Source organism: Mustelus asterias, unplaced genomic scaffold, assembly GCF_964213995.1.
Source record: "Mustelus asterias unplaced genomic scaffold, sMusAst1.hap1.1 HAP1_SCAFFOLD_130, whole genome shotgun sequence".
In the NCBI taxonomy this organism is placed as follows: domain Eukaryota; kingdom Metazoa; phylum Chordata; class Chondrichthyes; order Carcharhiniformes; family Triakidae; genus Mustelus; species Mustelus asterias.
The window spans coordinates 788,729-811,155 of record NW_027590164.1 but is presented as its reverse complement, the minus strand read 5'-3'; the positions used below and the strand labels follow the sequence as shown (position 1 = coordinate 811,155).

Sequence of the window (22,427 nt, the reverse complement as noted above, 5' to 3'; positions counted from 1 at the left end):
AACAGATGGCCTCTCTCCAGTGTGACTGAGTCTATGGTTTTCCAGCAAGGACAGATAATTGAATCCTTTATCACAATCATCACATTTCCATGGTTTCTCCATTTTCCCAGTCCTAATGTGACCGTGTCGATGGGTTTCCAACCGGGATGGATAATTGAATCCTTTACCACAATCCTCACAATTCCACGGTTTGTCCATGGTGCTGGTGTCCTTCTGTCTCTCCAGGTTGGATGATTAGTTGAAGCCTCATCCACATACAGACCATGGTGTGATGTTTTTCAGGCTATGTAACTGGTTAAAGCTCTATCCACAGTCAGTTCACTGGAGCACTCTCACTTGGGTGTATGTGTGTGTCTCAGTTCTTTTTATGTCACATTGAATTTCGAAATTTTCTTCCACTGACAAAACAGGGAATGATTTATCCCTCCACTGTCAAAAGCAATCATATTTAGGTCATGATGAATCGAATGGCTCTGTCAGACTTTGATGTGAAGTTTAGTTTGAGTTTCCTGTCTGTGAATCTTCCTCTTCTAGTTCCCTGCACAAAGAGTTTTAAAAAACTGCTTCAGAACAGACAATTTCAGTTTCCACGAAACATTTCTCTGTCTCATTTATCTTGAGCTGTAATCCCCATCCCACACACTCTCTCTTTTCCCTGAGCTGAAATCAAACTCATTGCCCCATCTCCACTCTGAGCCCAGCTTCCTCTCCCTCCAGCTGGATTCAGTCCTGCAGGCCATGTGCAGATTGAGAGTACAATCAAGGAGTCAATTATTTTCCTTCCAAGGCAGGGGACGTGCAGCCCCACTGAATCTGTTGTTACCACAATGGGCACACGTGCTCTGCTCAACAATGAAACACCACAATGACCATTAACATCAGCCTGTTCCTTGGAAAAGCTCCATTTTATTTGTGCCACAACAGCAGGGGAATTACCTCCTGCACAGGCACAAAGGTATCATCAGTCACAGAAAATAATTGCAGCTGGTGTCTCAAACCTCATTTTACCATTTGCTCTCAGACATTCTCAATTCAATTTTGAAATGCAAACTGAAATCTGGCAAAGTGGGGTAAATTAAACACATTTTAATGGTCATTTTCAGAATGACTATTCCCGAGAATTAATTCCCAAGTCAGTGAATTAAAATTCTCATCAGCAATGCAGGCGGCACAGTGGTTAGCACTGCTGCCTCACAGCTCCAGGGACCTGGGTTCGATTCCCAACTTGGGTCGTTGTCCGTGTGGAGTCTGCCCATTCTCCCCATGTCAGCGTGGGTTTTCTCCAGATGCTCCGGTTTCCTCCCATTGTCCAAAGATATGCCAGTTACGTGCATTGGCTATGCTAAATTGCCCCTTCGTGTCCCGGGATGAGTAGGTTAGAGGGATTAGCAGGTTACATACGTGGGGTTATGGGAATAGGGCCGAGGTGGGATTGTTGTCGGTGCAGACTCGATGGGCCGAACAACCTCCTTCAGCACTGTAGGGATATGAAATACATTGGGAGAATTGCTATTTTAATGGGTATTTTCACAAATGCTATAAAATGACTTTTCAACACAAATTAATATTTTCTTCAACAGATGATGAATAAATAAAAAGTATTTAATAAAACAACCACCTAATGTGGGGTTCAGGATTCTAACTCAGGGTTTCTGAGCTCCAGGAACCACTAACTGAACCAACCGAGAATTGTCTCCACAAAACTTCCCCAACTACCTCCCGGGAAAAAGCTGCAAACCCGGGAGCTGCAGCTTTTTACGGGGGTCTTGGGGCCTCCAGCGGGTGTTTGTGAGTCCTCCCCGCCCACCTCCCAGGGTTTCCTTCCTTCCCAGAGATCAGAGTCCTCATTGATTTCAGGCCAAAGTGTAACCTCTTATTTATTGTCCCCCTCCCCCATCCTCTGATGTGAACCATCCTCCAGTGGCTGAGCCAGGATGGGGCCGTTAACCTGGGCCTGTTCCCGGGAGGGAGAAGCCCCGCAGCTGCAAACCAGGGAGCTGACAATGATTCTGAAGGGTTTGCGGATCCACAAAGTGTTTCCAAATCCTCCCAGCCACCGCCGAACGCTGACTCCGCTTCTCCGGGACAAACAAGCGCCAAGGCCAGCAATGACACTACGCATGCTCCACATCACAATGCCCGGGCACTCCAGACCAATAGGAAGAGGGGGCGGTGCTGGAGGACCGAGCGGGAGCGGCTGGTCCTCCAACCAATCGGAGTGAATGAGGGGCGGGGCTGGAGGATCGAGCGGGAGCGGCTGGTCCTCCAACCAATCAGAGTGAATGAGGGGCGGGACCTGAAGCATGCGCAGTGCAGTTAATGGCGACGGACAGAAGGACGGTTTTAATTTGGAGGCGAGATCAATACGAGGTAGAGGGCGGCGCGCGGGTAATGAAAAATGTGGCGGGTGGGTGGAGAGACTTTGTAAACATGTTGTTCAAACCCAAACCCCGGAAATGAACTTCCCGGTCCCCCCCTTTGTACCAAATGGAGCGGCAGCTTGTAGTGTTAGACCCGGGCTGACTGCCGCCATTGTGGCTGCATGTGGGAGGCCGGCAGGGATTGTGATCGGAGAGTGAGGCCCTGACGTCACAATGGAATGGGTGAGAGTGTGACGTCACAATGGAATGGGTGAGGGTGTGATGTCACAATGGAATGGGTGAGGGTTCCAAATTCGCCAGACTTCGGTCATTGCCAAGATTTTCGAGTCCATTATTAAAGCTGAGATCGCAGAGTACTTGGAAGTGCAGGATAAAGTAGGACTGAGTCAGCACGGCTTTGTCAAGGGGAGGTAATGTCTGACAAATCTGTTAGAGTTCTTTGAGGAGCTTTTGATTTGATTTGATTTATTATTGTCACATGTATTAACATACATAGAATCATAGAAACCCTACAGTGCAGAAGGAGGCCATTCGGCCCATCGAGTCTGCACCGACCACAATCCCACCCAGGCCCTACCCCCACATATTTTACCCGCTAATCCCTCTAACATATGCATCGCAGGACTCTAAGGGGCAATTTTTAATCGGGGGGAGGGGCCGAGAGGATCGGGGGAGGGGCCGAGAGGATCGGGGGGAGGGGCCGAGAGGATCGGGGGGAGGGGCCGAGAGGATCGGGGGGAGGGGCCGAGAGGATCGGGGGGAGGGGCAGAGAGAGATTGGGCAGCAGGGAGGGTTAGAGGCGTTGAAGTGGAGGGATTTAGAGTGGGTTTCTGGAGTGGGGATTTAAGGAGGGGTTTGGGGGGGGAGGCTGGAGGCGGGGGGGAGGGGAATTTGGGGGTGAGAGACTGAGGGTGGCGGGTTTAAAAGGATTGGGAGTGGGTTCAGGAGAGGTGTTCGGGGGGGATTGAGCCGAGAGAGGAATCTATAGGGCATTGGCAGTAAGGGGAGGGGGGGGGTGATTCAGCAGCGGGTTTTGGGTCTGTTGGAAAGGAGTTGGGGGGAACAGCTGGAGACGGGAAGCGGGGGGGGGCGCAAGTCGGGGGGGGCGCAAGTCGGGGGGGGCGCAAGTTGGGGGGGGCGCAAGTCGGGGGGGCCGCAAGTCGGGAGGGGGCGCAAGTCGGGGGGGCGCAAGTCGGGGGGGCGCAAGTCGGGGGGGCGCAAGTCGGGGGGGGCGCAAGTCGGGGGGGGGCGCAAGTCGGGGGGGCGCCAGTCGGGGGGGCGCAAGTCGGGGGGGCGCAAGTCGGGGCACACCGCAAGTCGGGGCGCACCGCAAGTCGGGGCGCACCGCAAGTCGGGGGGGCGCAAGTCAGGGGGGCGCAAGTCGGGGGGGCGTAAGTCGGGGGGGCGCAAGTCGGGGGGGGCGCAAGTCGGGGGGCTCATCTGGAACTCTCACCCATTCCATTGTGACGTCACACCCTCACCCATTCCATTGTGACGTCACACACTCACCCATTCCATTGTGATGTCACACACTCACCCATTCCATTGTGATGTCACACTCTCACCCATTCCATTGTGATGTCACACACTCACCCATTCCATTGTAATGTCACACACTCACCCATTCCATTTTGACCTCACACTCCGACCCATTCCATTGTGACGTCACACCCTCACCCATTCCATTGTGACGTCACACCCTCACCCATTCCATTGTGACGTCACACCCTCACCCATTCCATTGTGACGTCAGGGCTTCACTCTCCGATCACAATCCCTGCCGGCCTCCCACATGCAGCCTCAATGGCGGCAGTCAGCCCGGGTCTCACACTACAAGCTGCCGCTCCATTTGGTACAAAGGGGGGGACCGGGAAGTTCATTTCCGGGGTTTGGGTTTGAACAACATGTTTACAAAGCCTCTCCACCCACCCGCCACATTTATCATTCCCAGCACGCCGCCCTCTACCTCGCATTGATCTCGCTTCCAAGTTAAAACCGTCCGTCTGTCCGTCGCCATTACCCGCACTGCGCATGCTTCAGTTCCCGCCCCTCGTTCACTCCGATTGGTTGGAGGATCAGCCGCTCCCGCTCGGTCCCCCAGCCCCGCCCCCCTCTTCCTATTGGCCCGGAGCTGCCGTCAATCAATCCCCGGGCATTGTGATGTGGAGCATGCGCAGTGTGTATATGCAGCCAGTGAGTAAGTGCCGGGTGAGCGGGAAGGATGGCGTCGGAGGGAAAGGTTTAGAAATCAGTGGTATCGGCCACAAAAACCAGAACAGAGGCGGTCGTGTTAAATATCAAGCGGGTGAGTAATGTCTGAGTGCGGAAGGGTGCTGGAGCCGGTGGGTGTGTGCCGATGTTTCAGATAAACTTCGATAGAGGCCTCAATCCCGGAATGAGAAGCAGCCGGTTCAACGGTTGAAAGACCCGGATACCGACCGCCATCTTTGTAGGGGGCAATGTGTAGAAAAGCGCATGCGTAGCGCCATCTTTATCAGTAGCAGTGCAGCAGCGCGCGTGCGCAGTGCTCCCTTCAGCAGGCGGACTGAGTGATGGATTTTGGAAACTCTTTTACAAGGGGATGGTTTACACACAGCAAACTCAAATCAAGAGAATTATTTGTCTCTTCTGAATGGAATTAGCAGTTAGAATGTTTGTTGATCTATCTAATACTGGGAGCCATGAACACACAAACTTCTTATTGTTGTGTTCTCTACCTGAAGGCTGGTCTGACCAAAGTGTCAGGATCTCTGCCATGGGTCGGGCAAAGAGACAGAACCCAAATCCACCCCAGCCAGAATGGGGATTGAACCCCGTGCTGTCGGCACCAATCTCATCCACACCGGCCAGCGAGACCCCACAAGGAACCAGGCTGCAGTGGCAACAGAAACTTTTATATCCGCTACCCGTGGAGCCATGGATAGTGATGGGAGAGGCTCCAAATTATTTCCATCATATGACTGACCAGGAATCTCTCCCGCTCTTATTGTCTATCATTGGTGTATGTTCGAAGGGCAGCATGGTGGCACAGTGGTTAGCACTGCTGCCTCACAGCGCCAGGGATCCAGGTTCGATTCCCGGCCCGGGTCACTGTTTGTGTGGAGTTTGCACATTCTCCCTGTGTCTGCGTGGCTTTCCTCTGGGTGCTCTGGTTTCCACCCAGTGTCCAAAGATGTGAAAGTTAGGTGCATTGGCCATGCTAAATTGCCCTTTAGTATCAGGGGGACTAGCCTGGGTCAATGCATGGGGATAGGGCAAGGGCGGGATTGTGGTCGGTGCAGACACGATGGGCCGAATGGCCTCTTTCCGCACTGTAGTGATTCTATGAATGATTTACAGTTTGGCCACATTATGAACACGCCTTCCTCGGCCATGTACTCTGAGTGGGAGTGGAAACCAGAGCTTCTGACTCAGAAGAAGGGTCACTCCCCACTGCACCACATCTTCACAGTGCACAATCCAGACTAATAAATCCAACAGGAAAACAGGAGACATTTCTTTTCACAAACAGTTGTTAAAATGTGGAACTCACTGGAAGTAGTTGAGACTTCGATTCTTTCAAAAGGAAACTAGATGAGAATGAGAGAAAAGAGAGGCTGAAAGGCTGAGATGAGGTTAGCAGAATAGGAGGAGACTCATGTGGAGTAGAAACTCCGTACAGACTAGATTGCCCGAATGGCCTGTTTGTGTATTATATAGTCTATGCAATTCTTCGTGAAATTATTTTGCAGAGTAATGGAAGAGGAGGATTTGCAGTCAGGAAAAACAAACCAAACTTTGTGTCACAATTGGAAAGTCAATTCATCAGGATGTGAAGATTTGTGCATCTGAAGGGATTTAATTGACTGTCTCAGCAGGAAGCTGGTGAGAGTCTGTAAACCTGCTCTTCCTGTGGGAAGGGATTGATACAGCTGGAAAACATGCTGACGCGACAGCGAGCTCGCAATAGTGAGAGTTCATTCACCTGCTCCGTGTGTGGGAAGAAATTCATGTGTTCGTCCAACCTTCTGGCTCACCAACTCGATCACATTGATGAGGAGCCTCTTCAAAGCTCTGACTCTGGGGACAGCGTTGAGACGCCTGAGGAACAGGCCCAACACCAGCTCCTTCACACTGACGAGAGACCGTTCAGCTGCTCCCACTGCGGGAAGAGGTTCAGCCAGTCCTCCCGCCTTGCAGAGCACCAGCTCCTTCACACACACGAGAGACCGTTCAGCTGCTCCCACTGTGGAGAGTCGTTCAGCGACTCAGTGCATCTCACTGAGCACCAACAAGTTCACACCAAGGACAGGCCATTCAGCTGCTCCCAGTGTGGGAAGAGATTCACTCAGTCCTCCCACTGCACAGAGCACCAGCTCATTCATTCTGATGAGAGAAGTTTTAAATGCTCAGAGTGTGAGAAGACCTTTAAAACGAACAATAGTCTCCTGAGACACCAATGCACTCACAGTGGGGAGAGGCCGTTCCCGTGCTCTGTGTGTGGGAGGAGATTCAATCATTCATTCCACCTTCTGAGGCACAAACTTGTTCACACGGGGGAGAAACCATTCACCTGCTCCGAGTGTGGGAATGGATACACTCGCTCATCTGACCTTGTGATACACCAACGAATTCACACCGGAGAAAGGCCGTTCACCTGCTCCAAGTGTGGGAGGGGATTCACTCGTTCAACGCACCTTGTGATGCACAAGCGGATTCACATTGGGGAGAGGCCATTCTCTTGCTCTGTGTGTGGGAAGAGATTCACTCAGTCATCCGCCCTGCGCGCACACAAGCGAGTTCACACCGGGGAGAGGCCGTTCACCTGCTTCGTGTGTGGGAAGAGTTTCCCTCGTTTGTCCCATGTTGTGATACACGAGCGGGTTCACACCGGGGAGAGGCCATACATTTGTCATGTGTGCGGGAGGGCCTTTACTTGTTTACACCACGTGCAGAAACACCAGCTTGTTCACACCGGGGAGAAGGCCTTCATCTGCTCCATGTGTGGGAAGCGTTTCCCTGAGTCCTCCAGCCTCCAGAGACACGAACGCATCCACACTGGGGAGAAGCCGTTCACCTGCTGTGTGTGTGGGAAGGGGTTTGTTCAGTCGTTCGACCTGGTTAAACACCGACGAGTTCACACCAGGAAGAAGCTGCTCACCTGCTCTGTGTGTGAGAAGAGATTTACTCGGACATCCCGCCTGCTGAAACACCAGAAACTTCACATCTTACCAACAAAGCTGGACTCTGCTGTTGCTGCTGAGAATCACACCCAGGACTGAACCTTTTCTCCTTTCTAACTCGAGATTATTTCAGTCTCAAACCTTCCGTTACTCTCATGGACAAGTCCCAGCTCCCCATACCTACCAGAGTGTCTCTCCCAGCCTCGAGATCCAGGGAAGTCCCAGCTCCCCATACCTACCAGAGTGTCTCTCCCAGCCTCGAGATCCAGGGAAGGTTTCGGTAACATTCCTGGGATCAATGAACACAAAACACAGTTTGTGAATCACTTTCAGCTACTGGGCTCAGTGTGTGTCTCACAGGATCTCACTCACCTTCTGTATGTGAATGGAATGTCATGTCTGCAAACCGGGTTTAAACTGAATTTGATTTGATTTATTATAGTCACATGTATTAGTATTGTTTCTTGCATGCTATACAGACAAAGCATACCGTACATAGAGTAAATAGGGGGAAAGGGATGATTTGATTTATTGTCACATGTATTGGGATACAGTGAAAAGTATTGTTTCTTGTGAACTATACAGACAAACATCCTGTTCACAAAGTACAAAGGGGAGAAGGAAAGGAGAGGATGTAGAATATAGTATTATAGTCATAGCTAGTGTGTGGAGAAAGATCAGCTTAATACGTGATAGGATCATTCAAAAGTCTGATGGCAGCAGGGAAAAAGCTGTTCTTGAGTCGGTTGGTACGTGACCTCAGACTTTTGTAAGGTGGAAGAGAGAATGTTCGAGGTGCGTGGGGTCCTTGATTATGCTGGCTGCTTTTCTGAGGCAGCGGGAAGTGTAGACAGTGTCAATGGATGGGAGGCTGGTTTGCGTGATGGACTGGGCTACATTCCCAACTGTTTGTGGTTTATTGCGGTCTTGGTCAGAGCAGGAGCCATACCAAGCTGTGATATAACCAGAAAGAATGCTTTCTATGGTGCATCTGTAAAAGTTGATGAGAGTCGTAGCCTTTTAGATCACAGCTGAGGAGAAGGGCGTTCTGAATCGACTGTATTATCTCTGTTCTCCAGATCGAATGACTATTTTAAAAATGTAATGGTATTTTATTCAAGAAACACACTCACAGCCCAAAGACTTAACTGCTGTGTAACTTACGTCAAAGATTGATAAAATTAAAGATACAAACAATGGAAATATGTGACAATCCTGTAATAACAATAAACAAATTGATCAGGTAACAGGAAAGTGGTGGACATGACATTAAAAGAAGGAACATTGAATTAAAGTTACAGACCAATACACCATTCCTATGTTACAGGCTCTGAAATGCATATAAATTTTATCATTTCAGTACTTCGTTGAGCACTGGAACCATGTAAGGAATTACTCTGTCTGTATTATTGCAGTGCAGTTAATAAAGTCAGTAAAAGACAATCTGTTGTTGGGAATTTGATTATCTGGTGTTTGAAACCGCAAGATTCAAATATTTAGAGTCAACAAGATGAACAAGGAAACACATCAGAGCCCAAAACTCCAGCTGGATATTCACAGGAGAAAGTCTGTTATTTAACACCTCAAGTGGACAAAAGAAAGATCTCAACTAAAAACCCTCCAATCATTTGTAAACATGTTTCAAATGCTGAGAGATTTCAACAGTGAGTTTCCATCACATTGAAGTCAATGGAAGGTGAGAGATGGTTAAAGGTTCCAGACAGAAATGTAACTTGATGTTTCCATTGCCTTACATTGGTAGATTCAGGAATTCACACTAACATTTTAAATCTCTACTTTTTTCAGACTGGAAACTTAAACCTGCCGTTTCACTCAGTCAGGAACAGATCCCAGCTTTACACCAATCTCTGATTTGACAGCACGTTTCCAGCATTCACTGTTGTTCTTCCTGACTCTAAACACAGTTGTAAAGGAGCTTTTGTTCCATGTCTAGGAGCTCTGATCCATGGAAGAGAGCAGCTGGGACACATTTCATACACACCGTTGTTCTTCTTGACTCTAAACACAGTTGTAGAGGAGCTTTTGTTCCATGTCTCGGAGCTCTGAAACATGGAAGAGAGCGGCTGGGACACATTTCTTACCCACCTCAGGATTTACCCACACGTCCAATCCTAACTGCAGCATTCGCCAAATCCAACTCTTGCACTCATTTGTGAACTCACTGGTGTCTCAGTAGGTTGGATGATGGAGTGAGTCCCTTTCCCACACACAGAGCAGGCGAATGCACCCTCCTCAGTGTGAACTTGCTAATACGCCAGCAGCTCAGATGAGTCAGCAAATTCCTTCCTTCACCTGGAGCATCTGAACAGCCTCTCTCCGGAATGAACTTGCTGGTGTGCCGACAGACTGGCAACTGAGTAAATCCATCTCCACAAATGGAGAATGTGAAAGTTCTCTCCTCAGTGTGACTGTGTTGATCATTTCCCAGTTGAAACGGGTAAATGAATCCCATCCCTCAATCCCCATATGTCCATGCTTTCTCCATGGTGCTGGTGTCCTTGTGTCTCTCTAGGTTGGATGATCAGTCAAAGCTTCATCCACACACACAACACGCATACAGTCTCTCCTCGCTGTGAATGCTGTGATGTATTTTCAGGATGTGTAACCGGTTAAAGCTCTTTCCACACTCCGTTCACTGGAACACTCTCACTCGGGTGTGTCTGTGTCTCGGTGCTTTTCCAGTCACACTGATATTTGAAATAGGGCGGCACGGTAGCACAGTGGTTAGCACTGCTGCTTCACAGCTCCAGGGACCTGGGTTCGATTCCCGGCTTGGGTCACTGTCTGTGTGGAGTTTGCACATTCTCCTCGTGTCTGCGTGGGTTTCCTCCGGGTGCTCCGGTTTCCTCCCACAGTCCAAAGATGTGCTGGTTAGGTTGATTGGCAATGCTAAAAATTGCCACTTAGAGTCCTGAGATGCGTAGGTTAGAGGGATTAGCGGGTAAATATGTGGGGGTAGGGCCTGGGTGGGATTGTGGTCGGTGCAGAGTCGATGGGCCGAATGGCCTCCTTCTGCACTGTAGGGTTTCTATGAAATCTTTTCCCACAGACAGAACAAACAAACATTTCTCCTTCCACATTGAAAGGTTAATGATATTCAGGTCCTGATGAATCGAGTGATTCTGTTAGATCTCAATGTGATGTTTGGCTATAAGTTCCCTCCCTGTAAACTTGCAGGTTGAGTCCGTAATTAAGAAAGCAAATGTAATGTTGTCATTTATCTCAAGAGGCTTGGAATACAAAAGCAGGGATGTACTTCTGAGGCTTTATAAAGCACTGGTTAGGCCCCATTTGGAGTACTGTGAGCAATTTTGGGCCCCACACCTCAGGAAGGACATACTGGCACTGGAGCGGGTCCAGCGGAGATTCACACGGATGATCCCAGGAATGGTAGGCCTGACATACGATGAACGTCTGAGGATCGTGGGATTATATTCATTGGAGTTTAGGAGGTTGAGGGGAGATCTGATAGAAACTTACAAGATAATGAACGGCTTAGATAGGATGGACGTAGGGAAGTTGTTTCCATTAACAGGGGAGACTAGGACGCGGGGGCACAGCCTTAGAATAAAAGGGAGTCACTTTAGAACAGAGATGAGGAGAAATTTCTTCAGCCAGAGAGTGGTGGGTCTGTGGAATTCATTGCCACAGAGGGCTGTGGAGGCCGAGACGTTGAGCGTCTTCAAGACAGAAATTGATAAATTCTTGATTTCTCGAGGAATTAAGGGCTATGGGGAGAGAGCGGGTAAATGGAGTTGAAATCAACCATGATTGAATGGTGGAGTGGACTCGATGGGCCGAATGGCCTTACTTCCGCTCCTATGTCTTATGGTCTTATGGTCTTAAATCATCCCCTGCTAATACCCTGGGAATAGAGCTCAGAAGAATCATCAATAACCAGCCTCTTGTGCTGTTTGGGTTTCTGTTTCTCTTCCTGTACAATGTAACCCTGCCCTCATGTTCTACAGACATCCATTTCCCAAACACTGATCTGCTCGAGGGGGTTCCACCAACCCAAATGTCTGCCTCTGTACCAGGGTTAAATTCACGGCTGGGTGGCCTTGGAAAGGGAGCACATGGTGTCCACTGCCACTGCCAGGCCTTCCATGACTGGTGGGTTCTTGTGGGGTCTGGGCTGCATCATCAATCCCGGCCCCCCAGTAATGACATTTTAGTCTCATTAGTTACCTTTCACCCTGATTCTGTTTCATGTCACAGAATCATAGAATCCGTACAGTGCAGGAGGCCATCGGCCCATCGAGTCTGCACCGACCACAATCCCTCCCAAGCCCTATTCCCGTAACCCCACATATTTACTCTCCTAATCCCCCTGACACTAGGGTCAATTTTGCACAGCCAGTCAACCGAACCTGCACATCTTTGGACTGTGGGAGGAAACCAGAGCACGCGGAGGAAACCCACACAGCCACGGGGAGAACATGCAAACTCCACACAGACAGTGACCCAAGGCCAGAACTGAACCCAGGTCCCTGGCGCTGTGAGGCAGCAGTGCTAACCACTGTGCTGCCCATTTACTTTTGGTTTATAGTAAACAACATTTTAATTAATTTTGATACATTTTCTTTGAAGTTCTGTCTTTTTGTTACAATGACGTTTTGAGGAGATTTCACTTGTTCATTAGTTTATTTGTTTTCCTGGTATAAAAAACAGAACACAGATCAGAGACCTCACTGACTTCAACCCAAAGTGGAACCCAAGAAGAGGAGACTCCACAAACATCCCTATTCTCAATGATGGGTCCAGCACATCAAGACTGGGTTTTGCTTTGACTGAGGCCGAGTGTGTTATCACCACCTTCACTGATTCCCCAGGTTAGGAGAGATGCTCTGGAGGGTCTGGGTCCAAGAGAATAGCTGAAGGTCCGCAAACTGAAATGATCCAGACAGTGAGAAAGGAGAAACACATACTCACAAATGGAGCAGCCAGTAACAGGATATCGAATAATCTCCTTTTATCCTGGAGAAATAAAGGACCCGACTGTGTGTCTGAAATAATATTAGTTCATTTGACACACATCGGATACTAAACTGCAGCAAGTTATGGAGATTATTAACATCAGCATGAAGAAACTCCAGCTCTCAGGCTGAACATGTTTCAGGCTTGGATGTGATTAATCTGGAATTAAAAGTCAACTGATGACCACGAAACCATTGACAATTGTCGGAAAAACCCATCTGGATCACTAATGTCCTTTAGGGAAGGAAATCTGCCAACCTTACCTGGTCTGGCCTACATGTGATTCCAGAGCCACAGCAATGTGGTTGACTCTGAGATGGCCTCTGCAATGGAGGGGAATTAGGATGGGCGATAAATGCTCGGCCCAGTCAGCGACCCTCACGTCCTGTAAAATGAATTTTTAAAGATAACAGCAGAATCCAAATCCTTCCATCATTTGTGAACTTTCTGGTGTCTCAAAAGATGGGATGAGTGGATGAATGTCTTCCCACAGTCGGAGCAAAGGAATGGCCTCTCCCCAGTGTGAACTCGCTGGTGTGTCAGAAGATTGGCTGAATGAATGAATCCTTTTCCACACGTGGAGCAGGTGAACGACCTCTTCCCAGTGTGAACTCGCTGGTGTTTCTGGAAGCTGGATGACAGAGTGAATCCTGTCCCACACACTGTACATCTGAATGGCCTCTCCCCAGTGTGAACTCGCTGGTGTGTCAGCAGGTCAGTTGTGGTTCTGTAAGTCTTCTCACACTCAGAGCATTTGAAAAGTCTTTTATCCGTGTGAACCAGTTGGTGTTTAGCGAGGTGGGATGATCGTGCAAATGCCTTCTCACACACAGCGCAGGTGAATGGCCTCTCCCCCGTGTGAACCCGCTGGTGTATCAGCAATTCACTTGTGGTTTTATAACTCTTCTCACATTCAGTACATTTGAAAGGTCTGTTATTAGTGTGAACCAGACGATGTGTCGTGAGGTACGATAATCGCGTGAATCCCTTCCCACACACAGAGCAGGTGAATGGCCTCTCCTCAGTGTGAGTGCGTTCATGTTCGATGAGGTTCTGTGATCGTATGAACCCCCTCCCACAGTGAGAGCAACTGAACTGTCTCTCAGTGTGAACAACCTGGTGCGTGACCAGGTCCTCCGAGCTTTTCAAGTTGCTTTCACAGTCCGAGCGGTTTAACAGCCTCTCATCAAGGTGAACTTGCTGGTGTGAAAGCAGGTGGGATGACTGAATGAATCCCTTCCCACACATGGAGCAGGTGAATGGTCTCTCCCCAGTGTGACTGCGTTGATGATTTTTAAGCTGGGAAGGGTAACTGAACCCCTTACCACAATCCGCACATTTCCACGGTTTCTCCATGGTGCTGGTGTCCTTGTGTATCTCCAGGTTGGATGATCAGTTAAAGCCTCATCCACACACAGAACACGTGATGATTTCTCCTGGCTGTGAATGTTGTGATGTTTTTTTTCAGGCTGTGTAACTGGTTAAAGCTCTTTCCACAGTCAGTTCACTGGAACACTCTCACTTGGGTGTGTGTGTGTCTCGGTGCTTTTCCAGTCACACTGATGTTTGCAAAACAAACAAGCATTTCTGCTTCCCCATTCAAAGGTCGATGATAATCAGGTTCTGATGAATGGAACAATTTTGCTGTATTTTTGTGTGATGTTGTGTTTGAGTTTCACATTTGCAAAACTTCCTCTTCTAATACCCTGTAAAAGGAGTTTACAAAAATTATCATTGTAACATGATAGAAATTCAGAACAGATATTTAATTTTCTATTGAATATTCTTTTCCCTTGTTTGTTTCCTCAAATATGTGGTCCAAACAAACTAAAAAAAGAAAAAGATCAGCAACAAAGTACCAACAAGAAGAAAGGTTAGCTTCCTAACTAAACCAGAATGTTGTTTCCAGTGTCTTGAAGTTACTTTGTACCCTGCGATGCTCATCAGTTGTGGAAGGTAGCAAGTGCATCAGTGGACACCACATGCTCCCTCTCCAGGAGAGACTGCAAGGATATGCGACATCCACCCAATTGCTATGGACACTGCTCATTCAGCTTCAACAAATTGTTGTTTGAATCTGGCCCAAGAGCAGGTCCAGGAGAAGATACTCTGATCTTGGTTAAGCTGCATTTGGAGTATTGCATGCATTCCTGGCCACCATACTACCAGAAGGACCTGGAAGCTTTGGAGAGAGTGCAAAGAAGGTTCACCACGATGTTGCCTGGTCTCGAGGATGTTGGCGAGGAGAGGTTGAATAGGATTTTTTGCGGGAAAGACAGAGGCTAACGGGAGACCTGATAGAGGTCTACAAAATTCTGAGAGGCATAGACAGGGTGGATAGTCAGAGGTTTTGTTCTTCGGGTGTAATTATCAATTACAAGGGGCACAGGTTCAAGATGAGAAGGGGAATGTTTAAGGGAGATGTGCAGTGGAAGTTTTTCACACAGAGTGGTGGGTGCCTGGAACGTGCTGCCAAATAGGTGGTGGAAGCAGGCACATGAGTAAAATTTAACAGGAATCTGGATGGGTACTTGAATAGGGAGGAATTAGAAATTATCGCTCGACTATTAATCCAGAAACTCAGCTAATGTTCTGGGGACCCGCGTTCAAATCCTGCCACGGCAGGTGGTGGAATTTGAATTCAACAAAAAATATCTGGAATTAAGAATCTACTGATGACCATGAAACCATTGTCGACTATCGGAAAAATCCATCTGGTTCACTGATGTCTTTTAGGGAAGGAAACCTGCCATCCTTTTCTGGTCAGGCCTACATGTGACTCCAGAGCCACAGCAATGTGGTTGACTCTCAACTGCCCTCTGAACAAGGGCAACTAGGGATGGGCAATAAATGCTGGCCAGCCAGCGACATCCATGTCCCATAAATTAATTTTTTTAAATCCCACCCAGGGCCAATTCCCGCAACCGCACACATTTACTTTACTAATTCTCCTGACACTCGGGTCAATTTAACATAGCCAATCAACCTAACCCGCACATCTTTGGACTGTGGGAGGAAACTGGAGCACCCGGAGGAAACCCACACAGCCACGGAGAGAATGTGCAAACTCCACACAGAAAGTGACCCAAGGCCAGAATTAAACCTGGGACTCTGGAGCTCTGAGGCAGCAGTGCTAACCACTGTGCCACCATGCTGCCCAGAGGGATACAGACCAAGCAAGGGCAGAAGGTTTTTTTAAAATTAGGGTATCATGATTGGCATGGACTTGGAGGACCAAAGGGCCTGTTCCTGTGCTGTACTTTTCTTTGTTCTCCCCAACTTCCCCCCTCACAGCCAAAGATTAGGAGATTGGGGCTAAAGTGTTCACAAAGGTTGAGGAGCAGCTCCTTCAGGTAACTATACAGGGCTGCAACATCTCACACTGAATATAGAATCCCTACAGTGCAGAATGTGCCATTTGACCCATTGAGTATGCACCGACTCTCTGACAGAGCATCTTAGCCAGGTGTTCTTCCTCACCCTATCCTGGTAACCTCACAATTTCCCATCTAACCTGCACATCTTGGGACACTAAGAGGCAATTTAACATGGGCAATCCACATCTTTGGGCTATAATATAATATTAATATAATGTAAACATGGCCCATGGACTCCTTTAGGCTGCAAACATTCGCTGCAGCCTGGGAGTGGGTGAAGCTGTTTAAAATCTGTTTACTCAGTTATGGTTCCCCGGGCACTAGGACCCAGTTGGGAACAGAGACCCTGAAGCCCCGTCCACTCTGTTACGTCACCTGAACAAAGACGCATGCGCACCCCTCGGCTTTGAACCAAGATGGCGGCCAGTAACCGGGGCCTCGTTTCGGGAAAAAGACCTGGAGCTGCAAACGCGGCACCTTCAGGTTCGTAAAGGGGGTTAGAGCATTCACCCGATGTTTACAAACTCACCCCAACCAGAATGGCCTCCGTTACTCACTCCGGGTTTCCGCATCCTTACCGACTGCCTGTTAACCAAAGAAACGTCTTTGCCTCAGGAGACATCACTCATACTGCGCATGCTCCAACTGGATGAGCACTGGGCCTGCGCACGACTCTCCTGCAGTGAAGAAAGGGGACTTTCAGCACCGCGGGGAATGCTGGGTATAAAGCCCGCCATTGACAATCCCAATGAGTGAATAGTGATTATTTTTGCTGTGTTGTGGAGATTGTGGCGGGTGGGGAAACCGATAAAATTAGGAACAAAATCATAAATAAAGCCAAGTGTACAGACCCTTAATTATCAACCAGAAAGAAGGAAAATGGGGATTGTTGAAAGACTGTCCTTTTCGGTATTGAAAATATATTTATAATGAGAAGAAAATCAATCTGTGTCGCTTTAGTGAACATCAATATGCAAAGAGTAAGATGAAAGACTTTTAATCACCTCAAACACTTGGCATAGAACTGTCTGAAACTCAAAACAGGAGCTTCAGGAAATCATAGAAACCCTACAGTGCAGAAGGAGGCCATTCGGCCCATCGAGTCTGCGCCGACCACAATCCCACCCCACATATTTACCCGCTAATCCCTCTAACCTACGCATCCCAGGACTCTAAGGGGCAATTTTTTTAACCTGGCCAATCAACCTAACCCGCACATCTTTGGACTGTGGGAGGAAACCGGAGCACCCGGAGGAAACCCACGCAGACACGAGGAGAATGTGCAAACTCCACACAGACAGTGACCCGAGCCGGGAATCGAACCCGGGACCCTGGAGCTGTGAAGCAGCAGTGCTAACCACTGTGCTACCGTGCCGCCCAATCAATGACAAAATGACAAAATGAGCATTTATAAATATGTAAATATATACATATATAAATTTATAAATGAGCATTTACACCGTTGACAGAAGACATTTTTAAATGTAAATTATTTACACTCAATCACTTTTGTATTCATTTGTGGGACATGGACGTCGCTGGTTGGCCAGCATTTCTTGCCCATCTCTAGTTGCCCTTGGTGGGCACTTAAGATTCAACCACATTGCTGTGGCTTTGGTATCACATGTTTTAATGACAATGTTACAATCTATAATTATCCATGTGGCAGAATGTATCCCATCAGTGACTGGTTGTCTGTTCTGAATTTCTGAGCTGAACTGACAGTGATGACATTTGCAAACTTCTTTTACAGGATATTAAAAGGGAAAAACTTGCCATAAGAAATCTCAAACCAAACTTCACACCAAGATCTGACAGAGTCACTCGATTTAATAGGATGAGGTAAACCATCGCCCATTTTACCATTCCTGTGACTGGAAAAGCACCGAGACACAGACACCAACACCATGGGGAAACCGTGGAAATGTGAGGATTGTGGAAAGGGATTCAGATCCCCATCTGAGTTGGAAATTCATCGACGCAGTCACACCGGGGAAAGACCATTCACCTGCTCTCAGTGTGGGAAGAGATTTACTAATGCATCCGACCTGCTTACACACCAGCGAGTTCACAGCAGGGAGAGGCCATTCACCTGCTGTGTGTGTGGGAAGAAATTCAGTATTTCATCCAACCTAGTGAGACACCATCGAGTTCACACAGGGATGAGACCATTCAGCTGCTCAGTGTGTGGGAAAAGATGCAGAGATTCATCCACCCTACTGGTACACCAACAAGTTCACACCAAGGAGAGGCACTTCATCTGCTCTGACTGTGGGAAGAGATTCACTCGGTCATCCAGTCTGCAGAGGCACCATCGAGTTCACACTGGGGAGAGACCATTCACCTGCTCAGAGTGTGGGAAAGGATTCAGAGATTCATCTGACCTGCTGGCACATCAGCGAGTTCACACTGGAGAGAGGCCGTTCATCTGCTCCGTGTGTGGGAAAGGATTCGGAGATTCCTCCACCCTGCTGACACACCAACGAGTTCACACTGGGGAGAGGCCGTTCACCTGCTCCAATTGTGGGAAGGGATTCACTCAGTTAACCAACCTGCTGAGACATCAGCAAATTCACAGCAAGGACAGGGAGAGGCCTTTCATCTGCTCAGAGTGTGAGATGGGATTCTGTGAGTTATCTACCCTGCTGAAACACCAGCGGGTTCACACTGGGGAGAAGCCATTTATCTGCTCTCAGTGTGGGAAGGGATTCAATCGGTCATCCAACCTGCTGACACACCAGCGAGTTCACACTGGGGAGAGACCATTTACCTGCTCTGTGTGTGGGAAGGGATTCACTCAGTCATCCCACCTGCTCAGACATCAGCGGGTTCACAAGTGATTACAGTGGTTGGATTCTGCTGTTATTGCTGCTGTAAATCATATCCAGGACTGAAACATGTTCATTCTGACAGATGGTGAAGTGGGAGGATCAGAGGGTTTCTTGCTGTTGGACTGGCCGGTCTCTCAATTTTCATTCCAGTGGCTGATTCTCTTTGAGCGAGGGCACATTTCCACTGAAATGATCCACAAAAGCAGGTGTCAGATGAGACTGAGATGAGGAAAAAATTCTGAACTCAAAGGGTAGTGAACTTCTGGAATTCTCCACCACAGAAGGTTGTGGAATCCAAGTCACTGAATATGTTCGAGGAAGAGATAGATTTTGTTTTAGATTTTAATGGCTTCAAGCGGTGTAGGGAGAATATGGCATTGAGATCGAGGATCAGCCATGATCATATTGAATGGTGGAGCAGACTCGAATGGCCTGCTCCTAGTTTCTATAGAGTACATTAACTTTATCCTGGATAGTAAATAGTCTTTTTCCTACCACTACAGGCGTCTTGTCGTTTATCCGTCCTCATTCTGAGGATTGGCCGCACTCTGAACAGTCTTTCTCCACTGATTTCTCAGCTGCTCTCACTGCCTGTCCCATCGAGAGGCCGGTCCACATTCTGATATTATCCACCTGCCTCGGGCCTTCCTTGTACACATTTTCCAGGTGTTTTGTCTCACATTGGTCAATAAAAATGCCTTTCACCAGGATGCTGTATCGCAAGTCTTTGTATTAACTAAAGTTTTGGCAATACTTCGTCTCTGAAAGAAACCCCGTAACAGCCCTGAACATCACTGGCCTTTGAATGTGGAAGGAGCAACGTTATGTCTATTCTGTCCATGGGGAAAGATTTCAGATATAATTGTGACTGGAAAAGCACCGAGATACACACACACCCGAGTGAGAGTGTTCCAGTGAACTGAGTGTGGAAAGAGCTTTAACCAGTTACACAGCCTGAAAATACATCACACTATAGGGTAAGTAAATGGGAATGTGGGAATGATAAAGTATAATTTGTGGAAAAAGGTTATCCGCATTGTTGGGAAGAATAGAAAATCAGCATTTTATTTAAATAGAGAGGCTGCAGAATTCCACAGTGGTCTCCTTGATGAGGGATATACTCAGCATGACCACTGTGACTGTGTCCTGTCAATGTACAGCTGCATTGCAGGGCCAGGATCATCTCTGAAGGAGCTGCCAGTTAGTCCCTTTTCCTCAGAGCCTTCACTACAATTATAGAACGATGACAGCAAATAAAGAGGTCATTCAGCCCATCGTGTTCACACCCACACCAGCTTTCTGAGAGAGTGACACACCCAGTCCCACTCCCCGGCCTCTCCCTCGTTACTCCCCGGCCTCTCCCTCGTTACTCCCCGGCCTCTCCCTCGTTACTCCCCGGCCTCTCCCTCGTTACTCCCCGGCCTCTCCCTCGTCACTCCCCGGCCTCTCCCTCGGTCACTCCCCGGCTTCTCCCTCGGTCACTCCCGGCCTCACCCTCGGTCACTCCCGTCCTTTCCCTCGCTCCCTCCCCGGCCTCTCCCTCGATCCCTCCCTGGCCTCTCCCTCGATCCCTCCCTGGCCTCTCCCTCGATCCCTCCCTGGCCTCTCCCTCCATCCCTCCCTGGCCTCTCCCTCGGTCACTCCCCGGCCTCTCCTTCGGTCACTCCCCGGCCTCTCCCTCGGTCACTCCCGGCCTCTCCCTCGGTCACTCCCGTCCTTTCCCTCGCTCCCTCCCCGGCCTCTCCCTCGATCCCTCCCTGGCCTCTCCCTCGATCCCTCCCTGGCCTCTCCCTCGATCCCTCCCTGGCCTCTCCCTCGATCCCTCCCTGGCCTCTCCCTCGATCCCTCCCTGGCCTCTCCCTCCATCCCTCCTGGCCTCTCCCTCCATCCCTCCCTGGCCTCTCCCTCGGTCACTCCCGGCCTCTCCCTCGGTCAGTACACAGTCTTTCTCTCGTAACCCTGAACATTTTTTTTTCTCTTCAGATAATTATTGAGTTGTGTTTTGAAATCTTGTTTGAACCTTCCTCCTCCCCACACTGGGTCAGTGCACGCCGGGTTCTAACCACTCACTCTGGAAACGGGATTTCCTCAAATCACCATTGCTTATTTCACAAATCACCTTTAATCTGTGTCCTCTGCTTCTTAACCTTTTTGTTAATCAGAATAGTTTCTTCCGATCTACTCTGTCCAAATCCCTCTTGATTTTGAATATTTCTATCGAACCTCCTCTTCTCTCGAGAGATCAGCCCCAGCTTTGCCAATCGACCTTCATAACTGAAGTTTCTCATCCCTGGAACCAGTCTCATGATTTTTTCCTGCATCCTCTACAATGTCTTCACCTCCTTCTATAGCGATCGATCCGGAGTTGGCCACAATGCTCCAGTTGAAGCTGAACCTATGTTTTATTTTGGTTCATCACAACTTCCTTGTTATTCTCGGGTATTTGGACATCAGCCTTTCTCCTGTCAATATACAGCTGCCTTATGGGGCTGTCACATTTGAAAGAGCTGCCCATCCGCCCCACTCCCCTCCCCTTTCCCCAGAGCCCTGCTAACTTTACCTTCAACTGGAGATCCAATTCACTTCAGAAAGATGCATCTGAATCTGCTTCCATCCCCTTTCAGGCAGAACATTCCAGAACAGAATTAATTGAGAAATGAATGCCCTCAGTGGATTTTTCCCAATTATTTGATGCGATGTATTTAATTGTTGATCTTCTGTTAAATACATTTCCAGAGCCGATTTAAGGGAAAATGTTCATGACATCTTAGAGATGAACCACACGAAACGCTGTCTGTTTGAAACAAAGCTGATTTATTTGATGCATTAAAATATTAAACTCCAGCCACATTACAGGAGTTAACATCAGCAAAATAAAAGCCAGAATTAATATGATTCAATCCTAAATATGATCAACAGCAGCAACAAAAGCAGAATCCAACTCCTCTAGAGACACTGTCTGAGAGTCAGTGCAGACTCGATGGGCTGAATGGCCTCCTTCTGCACTGTAGGGATTCTATGAAAAGTAAACTCAAGATTAAAATAAATAAAGATTCTTCAGCTGGTCACTAATCAGCCTTTTCCATTTTCCTGAAGTCACCTTATAATTATTTATCTCCTAAATTTGATGAATTAAACATTATCTGCAATTATATGATAAATTATCAGTTTTATACAAATTAATGAATCATGTATCACTTTATAGTTGGATAATGCAGTGACCAGAACTGTGCTCAGTATTCTAGCTGTGTTCTAACTCGTCTTTTATCAGTTCTAACGTAATCTCCCTGCTCTTATATTCCAGGCCTCAGACAGGAAAGTGTCCCAAATGCCTCCTTGACCATCTGATCTACATGTGCAGCCATCTTCAGGGATCAGTGGATATGCACTCCAAAGTCCCTCTGTTCCTCTATAATTCTCAACATCATCCCATGTATTGTTCATCCCCTTGTCTTATTTACTCTCCCAAATTCAATCTCTCATTGATCCAGATTGAATTCTATTTGCTATTTTTGTGTTGACGAACCCCCCAGTCCATTAATATCTTCCTGCTGTCCACAGCTTTATTCCTCATCGTCAACCATGGGAGCAACTTTTGTATCAGATGCAAACTTAGCAATCATTTTCCACACAGTTGAGCCAAAATTATTGACACATACCAGAAAACTGTGAACACCG

At 48.1% G+C, this 22,427-nt stretch overlaps 3 protein-coding genes across 3 annotated transcripts in view; 2 read left to right on the top strand and 1 right to left on the bottom strand.

Annotated features, from left to right (window-relative positions):
• Positions 1-6,301: 6,301 nt before the first annotated feature.
• LOC144484877 (uncharacterized) lies at positions 6,302-7,642 on the top strand. The gene has a single exon (XM_078203238.1). The coding sequence runs from the start codon at positions 6,302-6,304 to the stop codon at positions 7,640-7,642; it is 1,341 nt and encodes a 446-aa protein (XP_078059364.1).
• A 5,331-nt stretch (positions 7,643-12,973) lies between these two features.
• Positions 12,974-22,427, bottom strand: part of LOC144484871 (uncharacterized) — a 79,253-nt gene continuing 69,799 nt past the window's right edge. Inside the window, exon 10 of the mRNA XM_078203233.1 lies at positions 12,974-13,427. Within this exon, the coding sequence (XP_078059359.1) occupies positions 12,974-13,427 (454 nt within the window). The remainder of the gene's footprint in view (positions 13,428-22,427) is intronic.
• LOC144484864 (uncharacterized) lies at positions 16,330-18,993 on the top strand. The gene is made up of 3 exons (XM_078203226.1): positions 16,330-16,401; positions 17,672-18,353; positions 18,450-18,993. Exons 2-3 carry the CDS (start codon positions 17,826-17,828, stop codon positions 18,756-18,758), a joined length of 837 nt encoding a protein of 278 aa, XP_078059352.1. The 5' UTR covers positions 16,330-16,401; positions 17,672-17,825; the 3' UTR covers positions 18,759-18,993.

Excerpts from the sequence above, each read along its gene's own strand:
- LOC144484877 (XM_078203238.1), top strand. The coding sequence starts at position 6,302 with ATGCTGACGCGACAGCGAGCTCGCAATAGTGAGAGTTCATTCACCTGC.
- LOC144484864 (XM_078203226.1), top strand. The coding sequence starts at position 17,826 with ATGGGGAAACCGTGGAAATGTGAGGATTGTGGAAAGGGATTCAGATCC. Across the intron at positions 18,354-18,449 it reads AGAGGCCGTTCATCTGCTCC|GGATTCACTCAGTTAACCAA; the intron begins GTGTGTGGGAAA and ends AATTGTGGGAAG.